Source organism: Emys orbicularis, chromosome 2 (genome assembly GCF_028017835.1).
Source record: "Emys orbicularis isolate rEmyOrb1 chromosome 2, rEmyOrb1.hap1, whole genome shotgun sequence".
Lineage (NCBI taxonomy): Eukaryota > Metazoa > Chordata > Testudines > Emydidae > Emys > Emys orbicularis.
The window spans coordinates 166,496,823-166,519,111 of NC_088684.1; the positions used below are offsets into that span (position 1 = coordinate 166,496,823).

Consider the following 22,289-nt stretch of genomic DNA (forward strand, 5'->3'; position numbering starts at 1 on the left):
AAAATAAGTTTATGAAAGACTATTCATGCCCTTTCTCCAAAGCTGATATGAAAAAAGCATGTTCAATACTTTTTGTACAAATCATTTTTTTTCTGATTGAAGAGAAGGAAAGCTGAGTAAATGAAGTGAAAAATTAATTTATTTGCATTATATGCTTTAATTCAAAAGGTAACTGGGCTCAGTGCAAGGGTAACTAGGTGAAATTCTACAGCTTGTTATGCAGGAGCCCAGAATATCTAATGGTCCCTTTCTGGCCTTAAAGCCTATCAATGGCAATATCAACCTATTAAGAGAAATATGCATTATGGAGTAGTAGAGACTTCTCTAGTTAAAGTGTTTTCCTATTTTTGAGAAAAGAGGAGAACTCCATTCAAACATTCATCAATTCAACTCTTCAAGCAATGTAATGAATTATTTTATATCATCTACAATTGTTTTTCATAACCCAGAATCGCTTTTCAAATCATTCAGTAGTACACTGGAATTATTTCCTTACAATGACCCTTTAATCCAAAAGTGTCTTTGACATGACATTTCAATCTCAACCTTTCTCTTCACGCATTTGGAAAACGGGACCCACCTTCTAGTGTGACAGATCTTCTCGTTGGCTGCCAACACGCAGGTTGGCTGCCAATGCCCACTCTACAATATTCATGTCTATGGCCAAAGAAGGCCATACAAATTTAATTCTGCCTCCTCTCAGGGCCTGTCCTGCCAGCATGGAGCTACCCGAATCCGTATGATCGCAGTACAGGGCCCAAAACAGTGATTTATGTAAATGCTTTTTATAAGAGGCTCATTTAATCCTCCTGCCCTTTTACTATTTTTACAGCCGGCTCGGAGCCCGCTCCAGACTAGTTTGTGCCTCCCAAACCTACCCCTGGCAGGAGCCAACACTCTTCCCCCCCTGAATTGGCTATAACAGGGGAAGAGAACATTTCCTACAGTTTATGGCTACAAGAGGCAGAGCCCCGTCTCTCCACCACTCCATGCTCGCCCCTCTAGTAGAGCTGCTCACCCTCCCCCGGATGGGGGTACTCACCCCTGTACCCCCAAGCTGTATTGCCTAGTTTTCCAGGGTGTGCCGGGGCTCTGCGGCGCTGGCTGTGGCGGCTGCCGAAGCGCCTGCTGGCGGGGACAGTTGTTCAGCGCGGCCCCCCGGCTGCCGGATAGCAGGTAATTCATCCCATACGTGCTAGCTTTATTCTCCCGTTTCCTGCGGCCAGGGTGATACTGATGCTGCTGCTGCAGGGAGGCGGGCGGAGGTTGGTGCGGGCTGCTCGCCGCGGGCTGCGGGGGCTGGTGCACGGGGCGCTGGCCGCTCACGCTGTTCACTTTGCTCTCGCTGAAGTTAAAAAACTCCCCGGGTCCAGCCCCGCTGCCGCGAGCCCCGGCCCGGCCACAGGAGGAGCCGCTGCTGCAGGAGCCCGAGGACGAGAAGCCGGGGCTCTCGGTGCCGGACTCCACAGAGGAGCAGGAGGACGAGGAGGACACGGAGGGGGATTTCTGCAGCCGCCTCCCTCCCTCGCTGCTGCCCCCCGCGGAGCCCGCGGCGGGGACTAGCCCAGTCAGCAGGTCCGGGGGCGAGGGCGAGGGTGGCGGAGAGCAGCACAGGCCGTCGCCCCCGGGCGGCCCAAGCCTGGCGTGGCCGCGGGCGGTGGGCGGGGAGGCGGCGGGGTCCAGCGCCGGGGAGTTGAGGCAGAGGTAATGCGGGAAGCCGCGGCCGCCCGCGCCCTGCGAGGTCTCCCAGATCTGCATCCACAGCGCATTGGCGGGGCCTTTCTGCTCGGGCTGGATCCAGGCCACGCGGGGATCCATCCACCCCGCCCGCGCCCCCGGCCGGCCCCGCTCGCCGCGGCTCCTCCGCCCGGCGCCGGATCCGGAGCGGCGCTAGACACGCGCCGCGGGCAGCGGCATCAGGAGGGAGACTCGGCAGGGAGAGCCCGACTCTGGCGCCCCGTTCGCGGGGTAGGGGAGGCCGCGCGGAGTGGCCCGGCCCGGCTTTGCCTGAAGCGCGGCGGTCGCTGCCCTAATGTGGCGTCCCCTCGCTGGAGCCAGAACCAGTAGTGCGCATGCGCAGCAGATTTTAAACCTTCACTGGATACGGCCGCCCTGGCAACCGCCCATGCGCACTGGGAGCGGTGCCGCCTCGCTGAGGGAGGTGGCTCGGAACGTTCCTTCGGCATCTGCTCGCGCGCTCCCGGCGCGTGGAATTTTGGAACCGTTCAGAAAATCCGAGGGGGGGGGGGGGGTCTTTGCCTTACTACGCTTGCGCACTGCCGCGTGGAACTGTCTGAAGGTCCGGAGGGAGCCCGGCCCGCGGGGCTGCTGCTGCGGGGTTTCCCCTGCCCCAGCCGTGCGCTCCCCTGACACCCTGAGGGGCAGCGGCGTGGGGCGCCCCAGCAGAGCCAGCCCCTCCGCAGTGTTGAGCAATGGCAGATCCTAGCAGCAGCCTCGGCGTGGCTGGTCCATGCGCCCTACTCACGAGAGCCTTTCTGCAGCATCTCCACCAAGCGCTCTGCCTAACAGCTCCAGTGTAGCCCGTGCTGCTGGTGTAGTGTGTAGGATACCGCTCCGAGTAGTAATGTGCTACCGGTGGCACTTATTGATACGTGAAGATTGTACTACGCAGAGCAGTATCCTACACTACACCGGCCCAAGACAGCCCGGGCTGTCGGCGTTATGTTGCACTTCCCCCACACAAGGACTATTTTTCAGTCACCTCCTGTGAGTAATGGAAGGTGCATGGGCTGGCACGTTGGAGAGAGCTCTCAGGTTAATCCCACTCTGAGATTTGGATAAATAAAGGTGCAACCCCACCCCAGATAAAACAGTTGCAAACATTCCTTTGGCTTTAAGGAAGCAGGTCCCTTTCTTTGGTGAGATGCTTAAGTGCTTTGTCTTGAATGTACCAAACCACGTGCTTACTTATGCTGAAGTGTTTCAATGCCATAGTAGCTGTTTAAGCATCTAATGGCGTGCAGCTATACAGAGTTACTACTGTAAGTCAAGTAGCAGGGGGTAGCCGTGTTAGTCTGTATCTACAAAAACAACAAGGAGTCTGGTGGCACCTTAAAGACTAACAGATTTATTTGGGCATAAGCTTTCGTGGGTAAAAACCTCACTTCTTCGGATGCATAGACTCTATGCATCCGAAGAAGTGAGGTTTTTACCCACGAAAGCTTATGCCCAAATAAATCTGTTAGTCTTTAAGGTGCCACCAGACACCTTGTTGTTACTGTAAGTCAAACAGCCTGTTAAGCTGCAGCCTGCAGTCAGGGGTGATGACCCTTCAGCACCAGCGCTTGGAGGCACTGAGCCTCCCACAGTCACAATGGGCTGGTTTGCAGAGGTCTGCAGCACTTCTGAAAGGTAGGCTCAATGTTCCCCCAGTCCTCAGGGAGTTCAGATGCTGTACAAATCTCATAGGGACAACATGTAGTAAGTGTATTCATGGCCCCACACCAGCTTTTGCTAGCTGAGGTGCAGGGCCAGAGCCCCCGGAAGAGTGGTGCATTAGCCAGGAGCAGGTTCCTCATGCCTTTCTCCTGCATTGCACCATAGTAAGCATAAATGAGCCCTTCCTTTAAATCAGAAGTTGTAATTATGGTATCAGTCTAAATTTATATTTAAAACAATTTGCTCACCTAATGTCACTGTCCTTACTAATGCAAAACTTTTACTAACTTTAAGGGGCTAGCTAGACCATGGCTCATACCACGGGGGATGGGGAAGCAATCTTTGCAGAGTGGTGACACACACAGGTGGGTGGGAGGAGCCTTGACTTCATTCAGCCTTATTGAAATTCTGGGAGGCGGGCAGGTGCAAGCCTGCCTGTGTCTAAAGGCCCCTCCCCCAGCTGTGTGGGAGGAGCCACTGGACCTGGGAATCAACTGATGATGGGGCAATAACTAAGGAATAACAGGTTCAGGAATGGGGGGTCATAGGTTCCAAATTAGGGATCCAGAGTGTTAACCCTGCAATGTTAACTATGATGGTGAGGATGGTATAGGCCAGCTATAATTTGCAGCTAATTAGCAGGATCTTGGACCCTTATCTATCACCCAGGTGTTAGAAGGGAATGATAGTGTGCCTCCCTATCCCATGATGCAAAAATACCCCAGATACTGCACCGTTTCTAGGTGTTGATAGGCAGTAGATGGTACGACACCGTTGTCACAGGCAGCTGATGGACCTTGGGTCTCAACCACTTCTTAAAGGGAGATCAAGAGGATATGCTGATACTGAAGAGAGGCCTGGCTCTGCAATCACCCAAGGGTGAGCGATCAACAGGACCTCTATACCTTTCTCAGAAAATGATGTAGAATTCAGAGGTAAGCACAATCACAGTTCTTAATGCTGATGTCTTCCTTTACTTTGCAGGTGATGATCTTCTGATCTTCTGGTCCATGTCGCCGCACAAACACAACAGTACTGTGGCTGCCTCCAGGACGGACGGCAACTAGGCAGCGGGTGCTCACAGTTTATATAGGCACAAGCGCACCAAGGTTCTGAGGTAAAATTGGCAGCTCCCCTGCTGGAACCTGTTTGAACCAGTTCTGTGCTGACCGTTAACTGCTTTTCCCGCCAAAATTCCAAAAGGGCGCGAAAACTTCGACTCCATCTTTGTTTAGCTTCTTGTTGAACTGTTGTTTGTCAGGCACGCCATTTTGAATTTCAGACTCCATATCTAATACATGGTCAAATACCTTAATCAAATGTAAAGGCATAAAGAATAACTTATTTTAAAGCACAAAACAACTCATAATCTCTATTTAATATACAAAACCATGTTACATTTCCTCTCCTTGATAGTCCTGAGGAAATTCCGAAGGTACTATCATTACACAGACACATAAAGGTGGAAAGTGCTATAACAATAAAGCAATTTAAATAACCTTAAGATCATAGAAAACTGTCATTTAACAAAGTGCAATATAACTGTGCAATACAATGATTATTACAATGCATGTAAAGTGCAAACCTTAGCAATTGAGCTTTGTTAAATCAAAAGGCATAATAACAACTTTCTTTTTACGAGAGCAACAAGAATATATGGTCAAACCCATGAGGTGGAAGATTATTAACGTTTGAGTGATCAGTACCACTATGATGGGGTGCATCATTATTTCCCACGCTTGCCTAATATCCCCTGAATTGGTACTGAAAATATTCTCCCACCAATGCGAAGGATGAGTTTCTTCTTCCACTCGTTTTAGCATTCATTTTATTGCTGCTACAGAGTGATACACTGTTAGTAAAGTGCTCATTCCCTCTACCTGCAATCGTAGCATATAATATCCCAAATGCTTATGGTGCATTAGGTGCTTTCAGGCATTAAGATCTGTCCCTATATGCACCAGTTCAATATGTTGGTACACTGCATAATGAGTCCTAAACGTTTCCGATTGCACATTATGTAATGTAATGTTGGATAGAAAATATTGAACAAAGACACAGATTGAAACTAGAGTTATGTACACTTTCGTGGAACATGTTGACAATAAAGCGCTTACATAAACTACGCATACATATGCAATGTCTGGCTACTTGAACTACCACTGAGTCGTTAAACAGTGAAGAATGGTGCCATTGATAATGACATTTTCCATATTGAGGGTTAAGACTCACATGTGACTCTTCCCATACTCCTGTGGTACAAGTGAAACCCATTCCTTTCTGTTCTGTGCATGCTTCCATATTGAGGGTAAAATATTGTTTTCCCCTAACATGAACCCACTTGCTGGATTCCATTGGCATGGGCATTGATTCATTAACATACATGCCCAAAGGGATTGTCAAATAGATTGTTTCGTTAATTGCATTCTTTAGGATTATCACAGAAGCAACTATGGTCTTGTTAAGGTGGAGATACGTGAAGTTTACAAGCTTCCACCATTGCTGGTGCTCTTTTTCAAAATTACGTACATTAGTCCACATAATTTGTTTTAATTCTATAGGTAAGACACCATTAAGACCATCCAAGGACAAGGAAAGGAATTTATGCCTTGGGGAAGTTTTTAACCTAAGCTGGTGGAATATAAGATTAGGGGGTCTTTCATGGGGGTCCCCATATCTGTACCCCAGAGTTCAGAGTGGGGAGGGAACCTTTTAGCATTAGAGCATTAGATATCCTTAAAAACTTCCCCAAGGCATAAATTCCTTTCCTTGTCCTTGGATGGTATTGCTGCCACCACCAAGTGATTTAAACAAACATTCAGGGAGGGGCCACTTGGAGCCCTAACCCCACCCAAAATATCCCCCCAAACCCCTTCACCCCCTTTCCTGGGGAGGCTTGAGAATAATATACCAACCAATTGCCTTTAATAAAAGTACAGACCAGACCCTTTATGTTTAGGACACTAAAATCAATCAGGTTCTTAAAAGAAGAACTTTATTATAAAGAAAAAAGTAAAAGAAGCACCTCTGTAAAATCAGGATGGAAGGTAATTTTACAGGGTAATAAAAAGATTTATTTTTAAATCTTTGATTTAAAACCTCTGATTCTGCTTCCTGGTTACAAAACAGGAATAAAATTACCTCTTAGCATAGGGAAAATTCACAAAATAAAACAAAATATAATCTAACGCACTTCCTTGCTTACTTACACTTTTTGTAATCTTAGATGCTCATTTCAGTTATATTTTTAGGATATGTTTTTTCCTGCCCTGGTCCCTCTCTCTGTCCGAGAGGAAAAACAAACAGAGCACAAACAAAACCTTCCCTCTCTCTTTCCCCCCCCCCCGCCAAATTTGAAAGTATCTTCTTTCCCCGTTGGTCCTTCTGGTCAGGTGCCAACTAGATTAATTGAACTGATTATCTCCTTACAGGTAAGTGATTCTGTACCTCTGGCCAAGAGGGATTTTATATTACTGCATACATAAAGGTTGTTACCCTTCCCTTTATATTTATGACACGCCCCCCAAATCACAGCCGGTGCTAGACAGCCTGTTCCACACTGGCTGTGATTTCTTCCTGGAGCTCTAGGAGAAAACAGAGTTAATAAGACACATGCACCTATAGATATACTACTGATTATATAAAGACTAACAATATTTCCCACTTTTCAAGGACAATTTTAACCAGTTGATTCTGGGAAACTTTCATGGGAAAGTGCATCAGCCACTTTGTTAGAAGCTCCTGAAATTTGTTGTATTTCAAAATCAAAATCTTGGAGAGCTAAACTTCACTGAAGAAATTTTTTGTTATTTTTCTTGAAGCCACTTCAGTGCAGCATGGTCGGTTTGCAGGTGGAAACGCCATCCCCAAACGTATGGGCTTAGCTTTTCCAGAGTGTACACAATGGCGTAACATTCCTTTCTCGGTGATTGACCAATGGCCTTCCCTCTCAGACAGTTTTTTGCTGAGAAACACGTCAGGATGGAATTCTTGATCAGGTCCTTCCTGCATTAAAACTACTCCCACACCACGCTCGGACACATCTGTGGTTACTAGGAAAGGTTTGTCAAAGTCTGGGGCCCTTAGCACAGAGTCAGACATGAGTGTCGCTTTAAGCTGGTTAAAGGCCTTCTGACACTCTTCAGTCCACTGAACTGCATTTGGCTGTTCCTTTTTGGTCAGGTCTGCCAGTGGGGCAGCGATTTGGCTGTAGTGCGGTACAAATCGCCTGTAATATCCGGCCAAGCCTAAGAAGGATTGGACCTGTTTCTTTGACTTTGGGACAGGCCACTTTTGGATAACATTCACTTGGCCTGTAGGGAGTTGATAGTTCCTTGACCCACCTGGTGTCCAAGGTAAGTCACTCTGTTTAGGCCTGTGTTGCGGGGTGGTCACCCGCTCCGGCCCAGAAAGGGTTAAAGCCAGCCCTGGGAGAGGGCTGAGGCTGGGAAGGAAAGCCTGGGCTGATTGGGGAAGGCAGTAACAGCTGGGGCCACGCCCCAATCAGGCCCAGCTGGTCCCTATAAGAGACTGCGAGCCAGAAGCCCAAACAGTCTCTCTCTGCCTTCAGAGAGAGAAGGGCCTGGCTGCTGGGAAGCTCAGGGTGCCTAGAGTGAGGCAGGACTGTGGAGCTCCAGGCTGGCAACTCCCCAGGCTGCAGGGCCTTGTCCAAGGCCCCAGAGAGGCACTGGGTTCAGAGAGGGGCAGCAGGTCGAGATCCAACCTTGCCTATGATGAGTGGCTTATATTGCAGTCTGCCCCAGGGAGTGGGGCTAGATGGTGACTGGCAGTAGCGTAACACTGAGGTGAGGTGGGGTTAGTGGGTGGGGGTTCCCTGGGGAGAGGAGAGCCAAAGAGAAAGGGGTTACTGCCAGGGGGCAGCCCCCAGATAAAGGGGCATTGGGTCCGGGAGGGACACGGGGGCCAAGTGGCAAGGCGGATCACCGGCCTGCAGAGGGCACTCTAAGGCTGGCAGAGCTAATTCCCATGGACGACCAGCAGGAGGCGCCGCAGGGGTGAGTCCACACGTTTACAGCCTATTTGACACTTTTTAGCCTTAACAGTTAGTCCTGCCTCCCTTACACACTCGAAGACTTTTTGTAGATGCTCCAGGTGTTCTGCCCATGAATCAGAAAAGATGGCCACATCTTCAAGATAGGCTACTGCAGATTCTCTCAATCCCGCTAGGAGACTATCTACAAGTTTTTGGAAAGTGGTGGGTGCATTTCGCAGCCTGAAAGGGAGCACATTAAATTCATACAGCCCTACATGGGTGTTGAAGGCTGACCTTTCCTTGGGGGATTCATCTAACAGTACTTGCCAGTACCCCTTGGTTAAGTCTAAGGTAGAGATGAACTGGGCACGTCCCAGTTTCTCCAATAGCTCATCTGTGCATAGCATTGGATACTTGTCTGGGTGAGTCACAGCATTTAGCTTATGGTAGCCCATGCAAAAGCGTATTTCCCCATCTGGTTTGGGAACTAGAACCACTGGAGATGCCCATGCACTGTTAGAGGGGTGGATTACACCCATCTGTAGCTTGTCCTGGATCTCCTGTTCTATAGCAGTTTTGGCTTGAGGAGCCACCCAATAAGGTTGGGCTCTAATTGGGCAAGCATTACCTGTGTCAATGGAGTGGCCTGCCTGTTCGGTCCATTTTGGGGTGGCTGAGAACATCGGCGTGAAGCTGGAATAAAAGGGCTTTAGAGAATTAACATAGTACACTTTAGGTTTGAGGTGGGGGATGCTATGAGATAGTTAACTGCTCCCAGGTGCTCTTGGACCATAAATGGCCCATCCCATGATGCTTCCATCTTATGGGCCTGGAGCGCCTTCAAGACCATGACCTGGTCCCCTACTTTGAAGGAATGCTCTCTGGCATGTATATCATACCAGGCCTTTTGCTCTTTCTGAGCATCTTTTAGGTTTTCTCTAGCAAGGGCTAAAGAGTTTCGGAGGGTGTTTTGTAGGTTGTTTACAAAGTCTAGAATGTTAGTTCCTGGAGAAGGCGTAAACCCCTCCCATTGCTGCTTCACCAACTGTAATGGCCCCTTAACCTTGCGGCCATACACAAGTTCAAATGGTGAAAACCCTAAACTGGGATGGGGTACAGCCCTGTAGGCAAAGAGCAACTGCTGCAACACTAGGTCCCAATCATTGGAGTGCTCATTTACAAATTTACATATCATGGCCCCCAAAGTTCCATTAAACTTCTCCACCAGTCCATTTGTTTGATGGTGGTAAGGGGTGGCAACCAAGGGTTCACCCCAGGAGCTTCCCAAAGGCTTTTCATGGTCCCTGCCAGGAAATTAGTTCCCGAATCCATAAGGATGTCGGAGAACCAACCTACCCCGGCAAAAATGTCTGTTAATGCCTGGCACACACTTTTAGCCCTGGTATTGCTTAGAGCTACTGCTTCCGGCCATCAGGTGGCAAAATTCATGAAAGTCAGTATGTACTGCTTTCCTCTGGGTGTCTTTTTTGGAAAAGGATCCAGAATATCCACAGCTACTCATTCAAATGGAACCTCAATTATAGGGAGTGGCTGGAGAGGGGCTTTGACCTGGTCTTGGGGTTTTCCCACTCTTTGGCACACCTCACAAGACCGGACATAAGTAGAAACGTCCTTGCCCATTCCCTTCCAGTGGAAGGGTTCTTTGGTTCTATTCACCCCAGCATGGCCACTAGGATGATCGTGGGCTAAGCTCAAGAGCTTTACCCGGTACTTAGTTGGAACTACCAACTGGCTTTGAGGATGCCATTCTTCGTGGTGCCCACCAGAAAGAGTTTCCTTGTATGAAAGTCCTCTTTCTACAACAAACCGGGATTGATTAGAAGAGCTGAGAGGCGGTGGGTTGCTCTGTGCCACCGTCCAAGCTCCCTGGAGGCTTTTATCTGCTTTCTGCTTGGCCTGGAACTGTTCCCTTGATGCTGGAGACATCAGTTCCTCATTGGATGGTGAACTTGGGCTTGGTCTCTCTGGAAGCGATGTAGGTGTTGGGGCTGTTTCCATTGACTGTGAACCGCTCTCCACTGGTGCACTATATTGTGTTTCAGGCTCCATCTGAGTCTCTTGCGCAGGTTTAGCTGCTGCTGCCAGTGCAGGTTCGGTGGTGCCCTCTGGTGTTGAAGTTGCAGACGGGGTTGCAAGTGCTGGATTCAGTGCTGGCAATGGTTCTGGTGCTGGTTGCTCTGCCAGTTCCGGTTCTGGGACTGGCTCTGGCTGGGTCTCTGCGACTGGATCCACTACTGCTGTCTCAGACGTTGGCATGGGGTCCGGTTCCACTACCTCAGTCTGGGTCTCTGGTAACACAGTTGGGGCTCTTGTAGAAGGCTCAGGAACAGGAATAGGCATGAAGGTTTGCTTAGTCTGGCTGCGGGTGACCATTCCCATCCTCTTGGCTAGCTTCACATGGTTGGCCAAGTCTTCCCCCAGCAGCATGGGAATGGGATAATCATCAGAGACTGCAAAAGTCCACATTCCTGACCAGCCCTTGTACTGGACAGGCAACTTGGCTGTAGGCAAGTCAAAAGAGTTTGACTTGAAGGGTTGAATCGTCACTTGGGCCTCTGGGTTGATGAATTTAGGGTCCACTAAGGATTGGTGGATAGCTGACACCTGTGCTCCAGTGTCCCTCCACGTGATAACCTTCTTCCTGCCCACACTCACAGTTTCCCTTTGCTCTGAGGGTATCTGGGAGGCATCTGGGCCTGAGGACCTTTGGTGTGACACCGGTGCAATGAACTGTAATCTGTTGGGGTTCTTGGGACAGTTGTCCTTTACATGCCCCAGCTCGTTACATTTAAAACATCGCCCAGATGACTGGTCACTGGGGCGAGGTGGATTGCTGGGGAATGGTGTGGTGAGACTATAAGGTGTCTGGGGTTTTCCTTGGGGTGTAGGTGGGGCCTTGGGCTGCCCCCGGTGGTATGGTGTGGTCTTGGGGTGTCCCTTCTGGTATCTGCCCAAACTGCAACCAGCATTGTTCCTCTCTGCTACCTCCACCCACTTTGTTACGATTTGCCCCGCCTCTCTGATGGTCTGGGACTGCTCGTATTGATCTGCCTAAGAAGCAAGACTTTCTGCTGAGTCCATTTTCTTATCCCATAAACACCGTTTTACATCATCATCATTGGTCATAGTCAGGAACTGCTCCTGTACAACCAAATCACACATTCCTTCAAAACTAGTTACACCCCTTCCTTTGACCCATTTATCTAACAGATCCTTCATCTGGTTTACATAAGCCACATTACTTAGTCCAGCCCCTCTCTTAAGGGCTCTAATTTTTACTCTAAGTTTCAGGTGTAATTTGAAATTGTTTCAAAACCAAATCCTTAAATTTACCATAGTCAAAAGCAGCCTTAATAGGCATCTTGTTGAATATGTCCAGAGCTCTTCCAGTCAATTTTGCTACCAGTGTGGTCATCTTGTGATCTTCAGGAATTGCATGGAGGGTGCACAGTCTCTCAAACGTAATGAAATATTCAGCAATATCACTGGATTCATCATACTGTGGACATAGTCACTCCCATTTGTGGATTTTTGGGGAAGTGGAGCCAGCTGCTGAAGGGTTCTGTCTTTTCAACTGCATAACAGCCAGTTCATGCTTCTGGGCCTCAATCTGGGCCTCAATCTGGGCCTGTATTTCTTTGTCTTTTAACTCCAGGGCTCTTTTATGGGCAGCCTCCTCCCTGGCTGCCTCTGCCTCCAAGCATTTTGCCTCCTTCCTCTCCTCTGCATCCAACTCCAAGCGCTTTAAGGCCATTTGTCTTTCATGTTCTTTTTTTTTCCTCAGCTTCCAATCTGGCTAATTCAAGTTTCTTTTGGACCTCACTTTCCGTCATCCTAGCCTCCCTGCGCGTAGCCTAGCCTAACCCGAGAGCTAGAAAGGAAAAAAAAAACAGCTTGTGAATTCCCTTGCTTAAAAAAAAAAAAAAAAAGTCCTTTGAAAACCAGGGAGGTTTTTTTTTCAATCAGCCAAAATAAAAAAATGTTTTTAAAATCCTGAGGTCTGTCGGCCCTCAGTCTTCTGAATGCCTATTTCCATATTTCAATCCTACTGTCCCACAGACGATTAATCAGATTTACCCTGGGACAAGACCTGTGTTCCATCTTAGCTGCGTGGTCACGTGGCTGCCCAGGAGAGAATCAAGTGCCGCGCACTCGATTAGCAGAGCCATGGACATCCGGTGACGTGTGTTCAGGTGCCCCTTCCCCTGTTGCTCTGCAGTGGCGTTGCTCCTGCCATCTCTCTGCCTTGGAGCCCCTGGCCAGCTGCTCCCAGGACCCTCCTGCTTGCTATGCAGAACAGGGGAGGGAGAAGGGGGCGCTGATGTCATGGTGTCCCCCTTCCCCTGCCTCTCCCCTGCCCATGTACCCCATCTCTGCAGAGTGGGGAAGGAGGGCATGGTTCAGGAGCAGGAGAGCTGCTGGCAGTTGCTGCGGTCTGAACAATGAGCTTTCTGGTGAGTGCCTTAAAGAGACAGCGCACAGTCTCTCATAGACTTTCCCAGCAGCCAGCACATCTGTCTCGGTGTCTCTCTCTCTCTCTCTCACACACACACACACACACTCTGTCTCTGTCTCTCACACACACACTGTCTGTCTCTTACACACATACAACATACACACACAGTCTCTATGTCTCACACATACACACACCACTCTGTGTCTGACACACCCCCACACTCGCTGTCTCTTTCATACTCACCTCCCAACATATATTTGTGTTGTTGTTGTTACTTCTTGGTATTTCCTGCAATGCACATATATTCTCTCTAATTTTATTCTTTCAAAGTGCTATTATTTTAGTTTTTTGACTGGTCTATGCATTTTATAATTTTATTTCTCTCTTATGCTTAAATTTAATTCTTTGAGTAGTGAGTTCTAAAATGCCTAACCTGTCCTGACTGGAGTAATTATACCTATGGTAACTTTTTAAAAATATATATTATAACTAGGCTTTTTGTTTCTACTGGTGGCACACGTCCGCACATTACCTCGATATTGGTGCACATAAAAAAAATTCATTCCGCACATGGATGGAAAAAATTAGAGGGAACAATGAAGACCACTACCAATACAGAGTACTTCCCTTCGGACTATCATTGGTTCCAAGGGTATTCTCCAAGGTCCTCTCAGTAGTGGCCACTCACCTTCGTTCTCAGGGGATCATGTCTACTCATACCTGGACGATTGCCTCCTCTGTCTCTGTGTCACCAAAACTGCAATAGATTTGTTCAGAGAAGTGGGCCTACAGATCAATGCCCAGAAATCAATCCTCACCCCAGTATAGCACCTGGACTCGTTACAGGCCAAAGCACTCCTACCTCAGCACAGGTTCTTCTCCTTGGCCATGCTCATAGAGACAGTACAAAACGGTCCCCAAATATCAGCCAGACACTGCCTCCAACTCTTGGGGCATATGGCAACGGACACAGCGGTATTACCTCAGGCCAGGCTCCACATGCAATGTCTCCAGATGCGGTTCAGCTAGGCTTACAGACCAAACAGAGATAGACTAGGCAAACCTCTGTCACTGCCCACCAAGGTCAAGACATCCTTGGACTGGTGGAAAAACCCAACAAATATTTGCAAAGGCATGCCGTTTTCACAATCTTCCCCATTGTTACTTTTCACCACTTGAAGCATCCCTCATAGGATGGGGCGCGCATCTAAACGACCTTACAACACAAGGCAAGGGGTCATCCATGGAGATATCCCTCCACCTCCTGGAGCTCAGGGCAGTCAGGAATGCCTGTGCCCATTTCCTCCCACTGATCAAGGGAACACACACGAGACTTCTAATGGATAGCAGAGCATGTATGTATTACATAAATCAACAGGGAGGAGCCAGGTCATCCTCCCTTTTGTACAGAAGCACTAAAGTTATGGAACTGGTGCCTCTCCCACAACATTACACTATCAGCAGACTACCTTCTGGGCACACAAAGCTCTATAGTGGACAGTCTCAGTCGCAAGTTCCCACACAATGGGAGATAAACCCAGTAGTGCTTCACAGCCTATTCAGATGCTGGGCGACACCAACCACAGACCTATTCACTACTTACCTGAACAAGAAATGTCCATGCTATTGCTCCAGAGCTGGGATTGGGTAACACTCCCTGGGCGATGATCTTCCCTGGGACAGGGGCTTTCTCTATGCCTTTCTTCTTGTTTCCCCTACTGTTGAAAGTCCTATTAAAAAGAGAAGGAGTACTCATCATATTGATTGCTCCCACTTGGCCGAGACAGACTTGGTACCATTACCTGTCACAATTCATGAGATGCCCACTGATCTCTCTGCTATCCACTCCATACCTCTTCTCGCAGAACGAAGGACACACTCTACAGCCCAACCCGGGGATTCTCTGCCTCAAAGCTTGGCTCCTTCATGGTTCCAATGCATAGAAAGCATGAAGGAGGTACAAGAGGTATTACTACACAGTAGACAGTTCTCAACACATCATACTTACATACAAAAGTGGTCCAGGTTTCAGGTTTGGTGTAATACTCAACAAATTTCTCATATATCTGTGACTCTTCCAAAGATCCTAGACTAAATCCTGATTTTTTAAGAGTCAGTACAGTCTCTCAATTCACTTAGGGTCCACTAAGTAGCTATAATAGCCTTCCACCTATCAGTGGAGGGATACTCAGTGCTATCATTCCCAATTACAAAACGATTCTTAAGGGGTATAGTAAACCTTTTCCCACAACCCTAACTTCCCATCCCTACATAGATTCATAGATTCTAGGACTGGAAGGGACCTCGAGAGGTCATCGAGTCCAGTCCCCTGCCCACATGGCAGGACCAAATACGGTCTAGACCATCCCTGATAGACATTTATCTAACCTACTCTTAAATATCTCCAGAGATGGAGATTCCACAACCTCCCTAGACAATTTATTCCAGTGTTTAACCACCCTGACAGTTAGGAACTTTTTCCTAATGTCCAACCTAGACCTCCCTTGCTGCAGTTTAAGCCCATTGCTTCTTGCTCCTTAGAGGCTAAGGTGAACAAGTTTTCTCCCTCCTCCTTATGACACCCTTTTAGATACCTGAAAACTGCTATCATGTCCCCTCTCAGTCTTCTCTTTTCCAAACTAAACAAACCCAATTCTTTCAGCCTTCTTTCATAGGTCATGTTCTCAAGACCTTTAATCATTCTTGTTGCTCTTCTCTGGACCCTTTCCAATTTCTCCATATCTTTCTTGAAATGCGGTGCCCAGAACTGGACACAATACTCCAGCTGAGGCCTAACCAGAGCAGAGTAGAGCGGAAGAATGACTTCTCGTGTCTTGCTCACAACACACCTGTTAATACATCCCAGAATCATGTTTGCTTTTTTTGCAACAGCATCACACTGTTGACTCATATTTAGCTTGTGGTCCACTATAACCCCTAGATCCCTTTCTGCCGTACTCCTTCCTAGACAGTCTCTTCCCATTCTGTATGTGTGAAACTGATTTTTTCTTCCTAAGTGGAGCACTTTGCATTTGTCTTTGTTAAACTTCATCCTGTTTACCTCAGACCATTTCTCCAATTTGTCCAGATCATTTTGAATTATGACCCTGTCCGCCAAAGCAGTTGCAATCCCTCCCAGTTTGGTATCATCCGCAAACTTAATAAGCGTACTTTCTATGCCAATATCTAAGTCGTTAATGAAGTTATTGAACAGAGCCGGTCCCAAAACAGACCTCTGCGGAACCCCACTTGTTATGCCTTTCCAGCAGGATTGGGAACCATTAATAACAACTCTCTGAGTACGGTTATCCAGCCAGTTATGCACCCACCTTATAGTAGCCCCATCTAAATTGTATTTGCCTAGTTTATCGATAAGAATATCATGCGAGACCGTATCAAATGCCTTACTAAAGTCTAGGTATACCACATCCACAGCTTCTCCCTTATCCACAAGACTCGTTATCCTATCGAAGAAAGCTATCAGATTGGTTTGACATGATTTGTTCTTTACAAATCCATGCTGGCTGTTCCCTATCACCTTACCACCTTCCAAGTGTTTGCAGATGATTTCCTTAATTACTTGCTCCATTATCTTCCCTGGCACAGAAGTTAAACTAACTGGTCTGTAGTTTCCTGGGTTGTTTTTATTTCCCTTTTTATAGATGGGCACTATATTTGCCCTTTTCCAGTCTTCTGGAATCTCTCCCGTATCCCATGATTTTCCAAAGATAATAGCTAGAGGCTCAGATACCTCCTCTATTAGCTCCTTGAGTATTCTAGGATGCATTTCATCAGGCCCTGGTGACTTGCAGGCATCTAACTTTTCTAAGTGATTTTTAACTTGTTCTTTTTTTATTTTATCTGCTAAACCTACCCCCTTCCCATTAGCATTCACTATGTTAGGCATTCCTTCAGACTTCTCAGTGAAGACCGAAACAAAGAAGTCACTAAGCATCTCTGCCATTTCCAAGTTTCCTGTTACTGTTTCTCCCTCTTCACTAAGCAGTGGGCCTACCCTGTCTTTGGTCTTCCTCTTGCTTCTAATGTATTGATAAAAAGTCTTCTTGTTTCCCTTTATTCCCGTAGCTAGTTTGAGCTCATTTTGTGCCTTTGCCTTTCTAATCTTGCCTCTGTATTCCTGTGTTGTTTGCCTATATTCATCCTTTGTAATCTGTCCTAGTTTCCATTTTTTATATAACAGGAGTACTTGTGGCACCTTAGAGACTAACAAATTTATTAGAGCATAAGCTTTCGTGGGCTACAACCCACTTCTTCGGATGCATATAGAGTCTATATGCATCCGAAGAAGTGGGTTGTAGCCCACGAAAGCTTATGCTCTAATAAATTTGTTAGTCTCTAAGGTGCCACAAGTACTCCTGTTATTTTTGAGGATACAGACTAACACGGCTGCTACTCTGAAACCTGTCATTATGCAAGGCACTGCATTTAGCCGTATGGAGTGGAAATCCATCAACTTTATGAAAAAACTCGTACAGATACAGACAGACATCATCTTCCTTTCCAAATGCAAGCAGATGGACATCATACCAAAAGGACTAAAGGTAAAAAATCCATTACAATCTACATATCACACAGACTATGCTGAGAGACTGTGTCACACACTCTCAAAGAAACTGCGAAACCACCTGATCAGCATCCTATACAACAAACAGGGAAAGATTAAGAATGAGCTCTCAAAACTGGATACTCTCATAAGAAACCAACCTTCCACACAAACTTCCTCATGGATAGACTTTACAAAAACTAGACAAGCCATTTACAAGACAAACTTTGCCTCTCTACAAAGGAAAAAGGACACTAAACTATCTAAACTGCTACATGCCACAAGGAGCCACAACAGTAGTTCCCTTAACCCACCCAGCAATATTGTTAACCTTTCCAGCTATACTCTTAGCCCAGCAGAAGAGTCTGTCCTATCTCGGGGCCTCTCCTTTTGTCCCTCCAGACCCACGAACATGATACAGTTCTGCGGTGACCTAGAATCCTACTTTCGACGTCTCCGACTCAAAGAATATTTCCAACATACCTCTGAACAGCATACTAACCCACAGAATCCCCCCTACCAGCACTACAAACAAAAGGATTCTGCGTGGACTCCTCCGGACGGTCGAAACAACAGACTGGATTTCTACATAGATTGCTTCCGTCAACGTGCAAAGGCTGAAATTGTGGATAAGCAACATCACTTGCCCCATAACCTCAGCCATGCTGAACACAACGCCATCTACAGCCTCAGAAACAACCCTGACATCATTATCAAAAAGGCTGACAAAGGAGGTGCTGTCGTCATCATGAATAAATTGGAATATGACCAAGAGGCTGCTAGACAGCTCTCTAACACCACATTCTACAGGCCATTATCCTCTGATCCCACTGAGGATTACCTAAAGAAACTACACCATCTGCTAAAAAAACTCCCTGACAAAGCACAGGAACAAATCTGTACAGACACATGCCTAGAACCCCGACCAGGGACATTCTATTTGCTACCCAAGATCCATAAACCTGGAAATCCTGGACGCCCCATCATCTCAGGCATTGGCACCCTAACATCAGGCTTGTCTGGTTATGTGGACTCTCTCCTCAGACCCTACGCTACCAGCACTCCTAGCTATCTTCGAGATACTACTGACTTCCTGAGGAAACTAGAATCCATCGGTGATCTCCCAGAAAACACCATCCTGGCCACTATGGACGTAGAAGCCCTCTACACCAATATTCCACACACAGATGGACTACAAGCTATCAGGAACAGTATCCCTGATAATGTCACAGCTAACCTGGTGGCTGAACTCTGTGACTTTGTCCTCACCCACAACTATTTCACATTTGGGGACAATATATACCTTCAAGTCAGCGGCACTGCTATGGGTACCCGCATGGCCCCACAGTATGCCAACATTTTTATGGCTGACTTAGAACAACGCTTCCTTAGCTCTCGTCCCCTAACGCCCCTACTCTACTTGCGCTACATTGATGACATCTTCATCATCTGGACCCATGGAAAAGAAGCCCTTGAGGAATTCCACCATGATTTCAATAATTTCCATCCCACCATCAACCTCAGCCTAGATCAATCCACACAAGCGGTCCATTTCCTGGACACTACTGTGCTAATAAGCGATGGTCACATAAATACCACCCTGTACCGGAAACCTACTGACCGCTACACTTACCTACATGCCTCCAGCTTCCATCCAGGACACACCACACGATCCATTGTCTACAGCCAAGCTCTAAGATATAACCGCATTTGCTCCAATCCCTCAGATAGAGACAAGCACCTACAAGATCTCTATGAAGCATTCTTAAAACTACAATACCCACCTGCTGAAGTGAAAAAACAGATTGACAGAGCCAGACGAGTACCCAGAAGTCACCTCCTACAAGACAGGGCCAACAAAGAAAATAACAGAACACCACTAGCTGTCACCTTCAGCCCCCAACTAAAACCTCTCCAGCGCATCATCAGAGATCTACAACCTATCCTGAAAGATGATCCTTTACTCTCACAGATCTTGGGAGACAGACCTGTCCTCGCTTACAGACAACCCCCCAACCTAAAGCAAATACTCACCAGCAACCACACATCACTGAACAAAGCACTCTATATGCATCCGAAGAAGTGGGTTGTAGCCCACGAAAGCTTATGCTCTAATAAATTTGTTAGTCTCTAAGGTGCCACAAGTACTCCTGTTATTTTTGAGGATACAGACTAACACGGCTGCTACTCTGAAACCTGTCATTTTTTATATGACTCCTTTTTATTTTTTAGATCATGCAAGATCTCGTGGTTAAGCCAAGGTGGTCTTTTGCCACATTTTCTATCTTTCCTAACCAGCGGAATAGCTTGCTTTTGGGCCCTTAATAGTGTCCCTTTGAAAAACTGCCAACTCTCCTCAGTTGTTTTTCCCCTCAGTCTTGATTCCCATGGGACCTTACCTATCAGCTCTCTGAGCTTACCAAAATCTGCCTTCCTGAAATCCATTGTCTCTATTTTGCTGTTCTCCCTTCTACCCTTCCTTAGAATTGCAAACTCTATGATTTCATGATCACTTTCACCCAAGCTGCCTTCTACTTTCAAATTCTCAACGAGTTCCTCCCTATTTGTTAAAATCAAGTCTAGAACAGCTTCCCCCCCTCATAGCTTTTTCAACCTTCTGAAATAAAAAGTTGTCTGCAATGCAGTCCAAGAATTTGTTGGATAGTCTGTGCCCCGCTGTGTTATTTTCCCAATATATATCTGGATAGTTGAAGTCCCCCATCACCACCAAATCTTGGGCTTTGGATGATTTTGTTAGTTGTTTAAAAAAAGCCTCATCCACCTCTTCCACCTGGTTAGGTGGCCTGTAGTAGACTCCTAGCATGACATCACCCTTGTTTTTTACCCCTTTTAGCCTAACCCAGAGACTCTCAACACTTCCATCTCCTATGTCCATCTCTACCTCAGTCCAAGTGTGTACATTTTTAATATATAAGGCAACACCTCCTCCCTTTTCCCCTGTCTATCCTTCCTGAGCAAGCTGTATCCATCCACACCAACATTCCAATCATGTGTATTATCCCACCAAGTTTCAGTGATGCCAACAATGTCATAGTTGTGTTTATTTATTAGCACTTCCAGTTCTTCCTGCTTATTACCCATACTTCTCGCATTTGTATATAGGCATCTAAGATACTGGTTTGATCTTTCCTCCCAGTTTTGTCCTGACCCTCCTTTCTCTCTGCCAATATAGCCCACACTCCCTCTCGTTTCCGACCCATCTCCCAGGTCTCCATGTTCCCCACTTACCTGCGGGCTTTGCTCACCTGTCCCCGTCGAACCTAGTTTAAAGCCCTCCTCACTAGGTTAGCCAGTCTGTGTCCAAATAGGGTCTTTCCCCTCCTCGAAAGGTGAATGCCATCTCTGCCTAGCAGTCCTTCCTCAAATAGCATCCCGTGGTCTAGGAAGCCAAAGCCCTCCTAGGGGATAAAATAAAAAAAGAACAAGTTAAAAATCACTCCATAGGACCTAACCTGGTGCTGAAAACCCTGACTAGACCTCCCTTTGAACCCTGTTCTTACATACTTGTCAATGAAAACAGCCTTCCTGGTGGTGATCACTTCGGCCAGGAGAATAGGGGAAATAGCAGCTATGATGGCATATAACCCCTACACAGTATTCTTTCAGGACAAAAATCACATTCATGCTACACTTGAAATTCACCCCATAGGTGACCTCCTCTTTCACATGAACCAGCTGATACGTCTTCTGACCTTTTATCCCAAGTCTCACCATGATAACAGGGAGGCTATACTACACACGCTAGAGGTTAGGAGAGCCCTAGCCTTTTATCTAGACAGGAGAAAGGCTTTTAAGAAGTCCCTAAGGAATATGAGACCAGAGATTCTCCAAGTGGGTCTCAAACTGCATTAGACAATCTTATCAGTTTCGTAACATGACACCTCCAGATGGAGTGTGTATGAATACCACAGGATCGATCTCCTCATCCATTCCCTTCCTCAAGAACGTCCCTATCTCAGAGATCTGTAGAGAGGCAACCTGGGTGTTAGTCCATACCTTTGCAGAACATTGTGCGATTACTGTGAACTCCGCCTCCGATGCCATCTTCAGCTCCATGGTGCTGTCATCTGTAACTGACTCGACTCCAAAGCCCCAGCCCTTTAGTGGGGGATACTGCTTGGGAGTCACCTACAGTGGAGCACCCAAAGGGACACTACTCAAAGAAAAAGAAGTCACCTTGTGCAGTAATAATGGTTCTTTGAGATGTGTGTCCCTATGGGTGCTCCAAAACCCATCCTCCTCCCCTCTACTTTGGGAGTTCTTGTCATTGCCTCTGTGGTAGAGAAGGAACTGAAGCGGGTTAGCCCACACACACTGGTTAGCCTCATGGCGGAGCACAAGGAGAGACAGCGCATGTGGGGGCCCAATGGACACTGCTACCAAAGTTCTCCGATCAGCAGTGCAGGGATGCAAGCACACTTACAGTGGATCACACATAGGGACGCACATCTCGAAGGACCATCACTGCTGCACAAGGTGAGTAACTTCTCAGACCACTATCTGGTGACTATGATGACCTTGCTGACATCCTAGAGGCTGGGGCGGGCTTACTGGCATTTCAGTAACAGCCTGTTGGAGGATGTGGGCTTTGTGGCATCCTTCTAGGTATTCTGGGTGGCCTGGCAGAGGTGGAGGTGTGTCTTTCTTTCAGTGAGGGGGTGGTGGGATGTGGGGCAACTATGTACCTGGCTCTTCTGCCATGACTACACCCGGGGGTGGGGCAGGGGCGGGCTAGCTGAAGGAGGGACATGGTGATAGAGCAGTTGCAATGGGAGATTTTGGAGCTGGTCACTCACCCTGGGATCCATCCCTCTGCAGAGAGCATCAGGGGAAGT

The 22,289-nt window shown here is 47.3% G+C and overlaps 1 protein-coding gene across 3 annotated transcripts in view; it reads right to left on the reverse strand.

The window, feature by feature from the left end:
* The window catches only part of TENT4A (terminal nucleotidyltransferase 4A), a 101,980-nt gene extending 100,162 nt beyond the window's left edge, over positions 1-1,818 (reverse strand). For 2 of the 3 annotated variants that reach the window (XM_065397930.1, XM_065397929.1), the window contains exons 1-2: positions 1,336-1,818; positions 1,043-1,299 (exon numbers count right to left, since the gene is read on the reverse strand). In XM_065397930.1, the coding sequence (XP_065254002.1) occupies positions 1,043-1,299; positions 1,336-1,818 (740 nt within the window). Of the gene's footprint in view, positions 1-1,042 lie in introns of all 3 variants that reach the window. The other variant, XM_065397928.1, reaches the window with a different exon arrangement.
* Between the last annotated feature and the right edge of the window lie 20,471 nt (positions 1,819-22,289).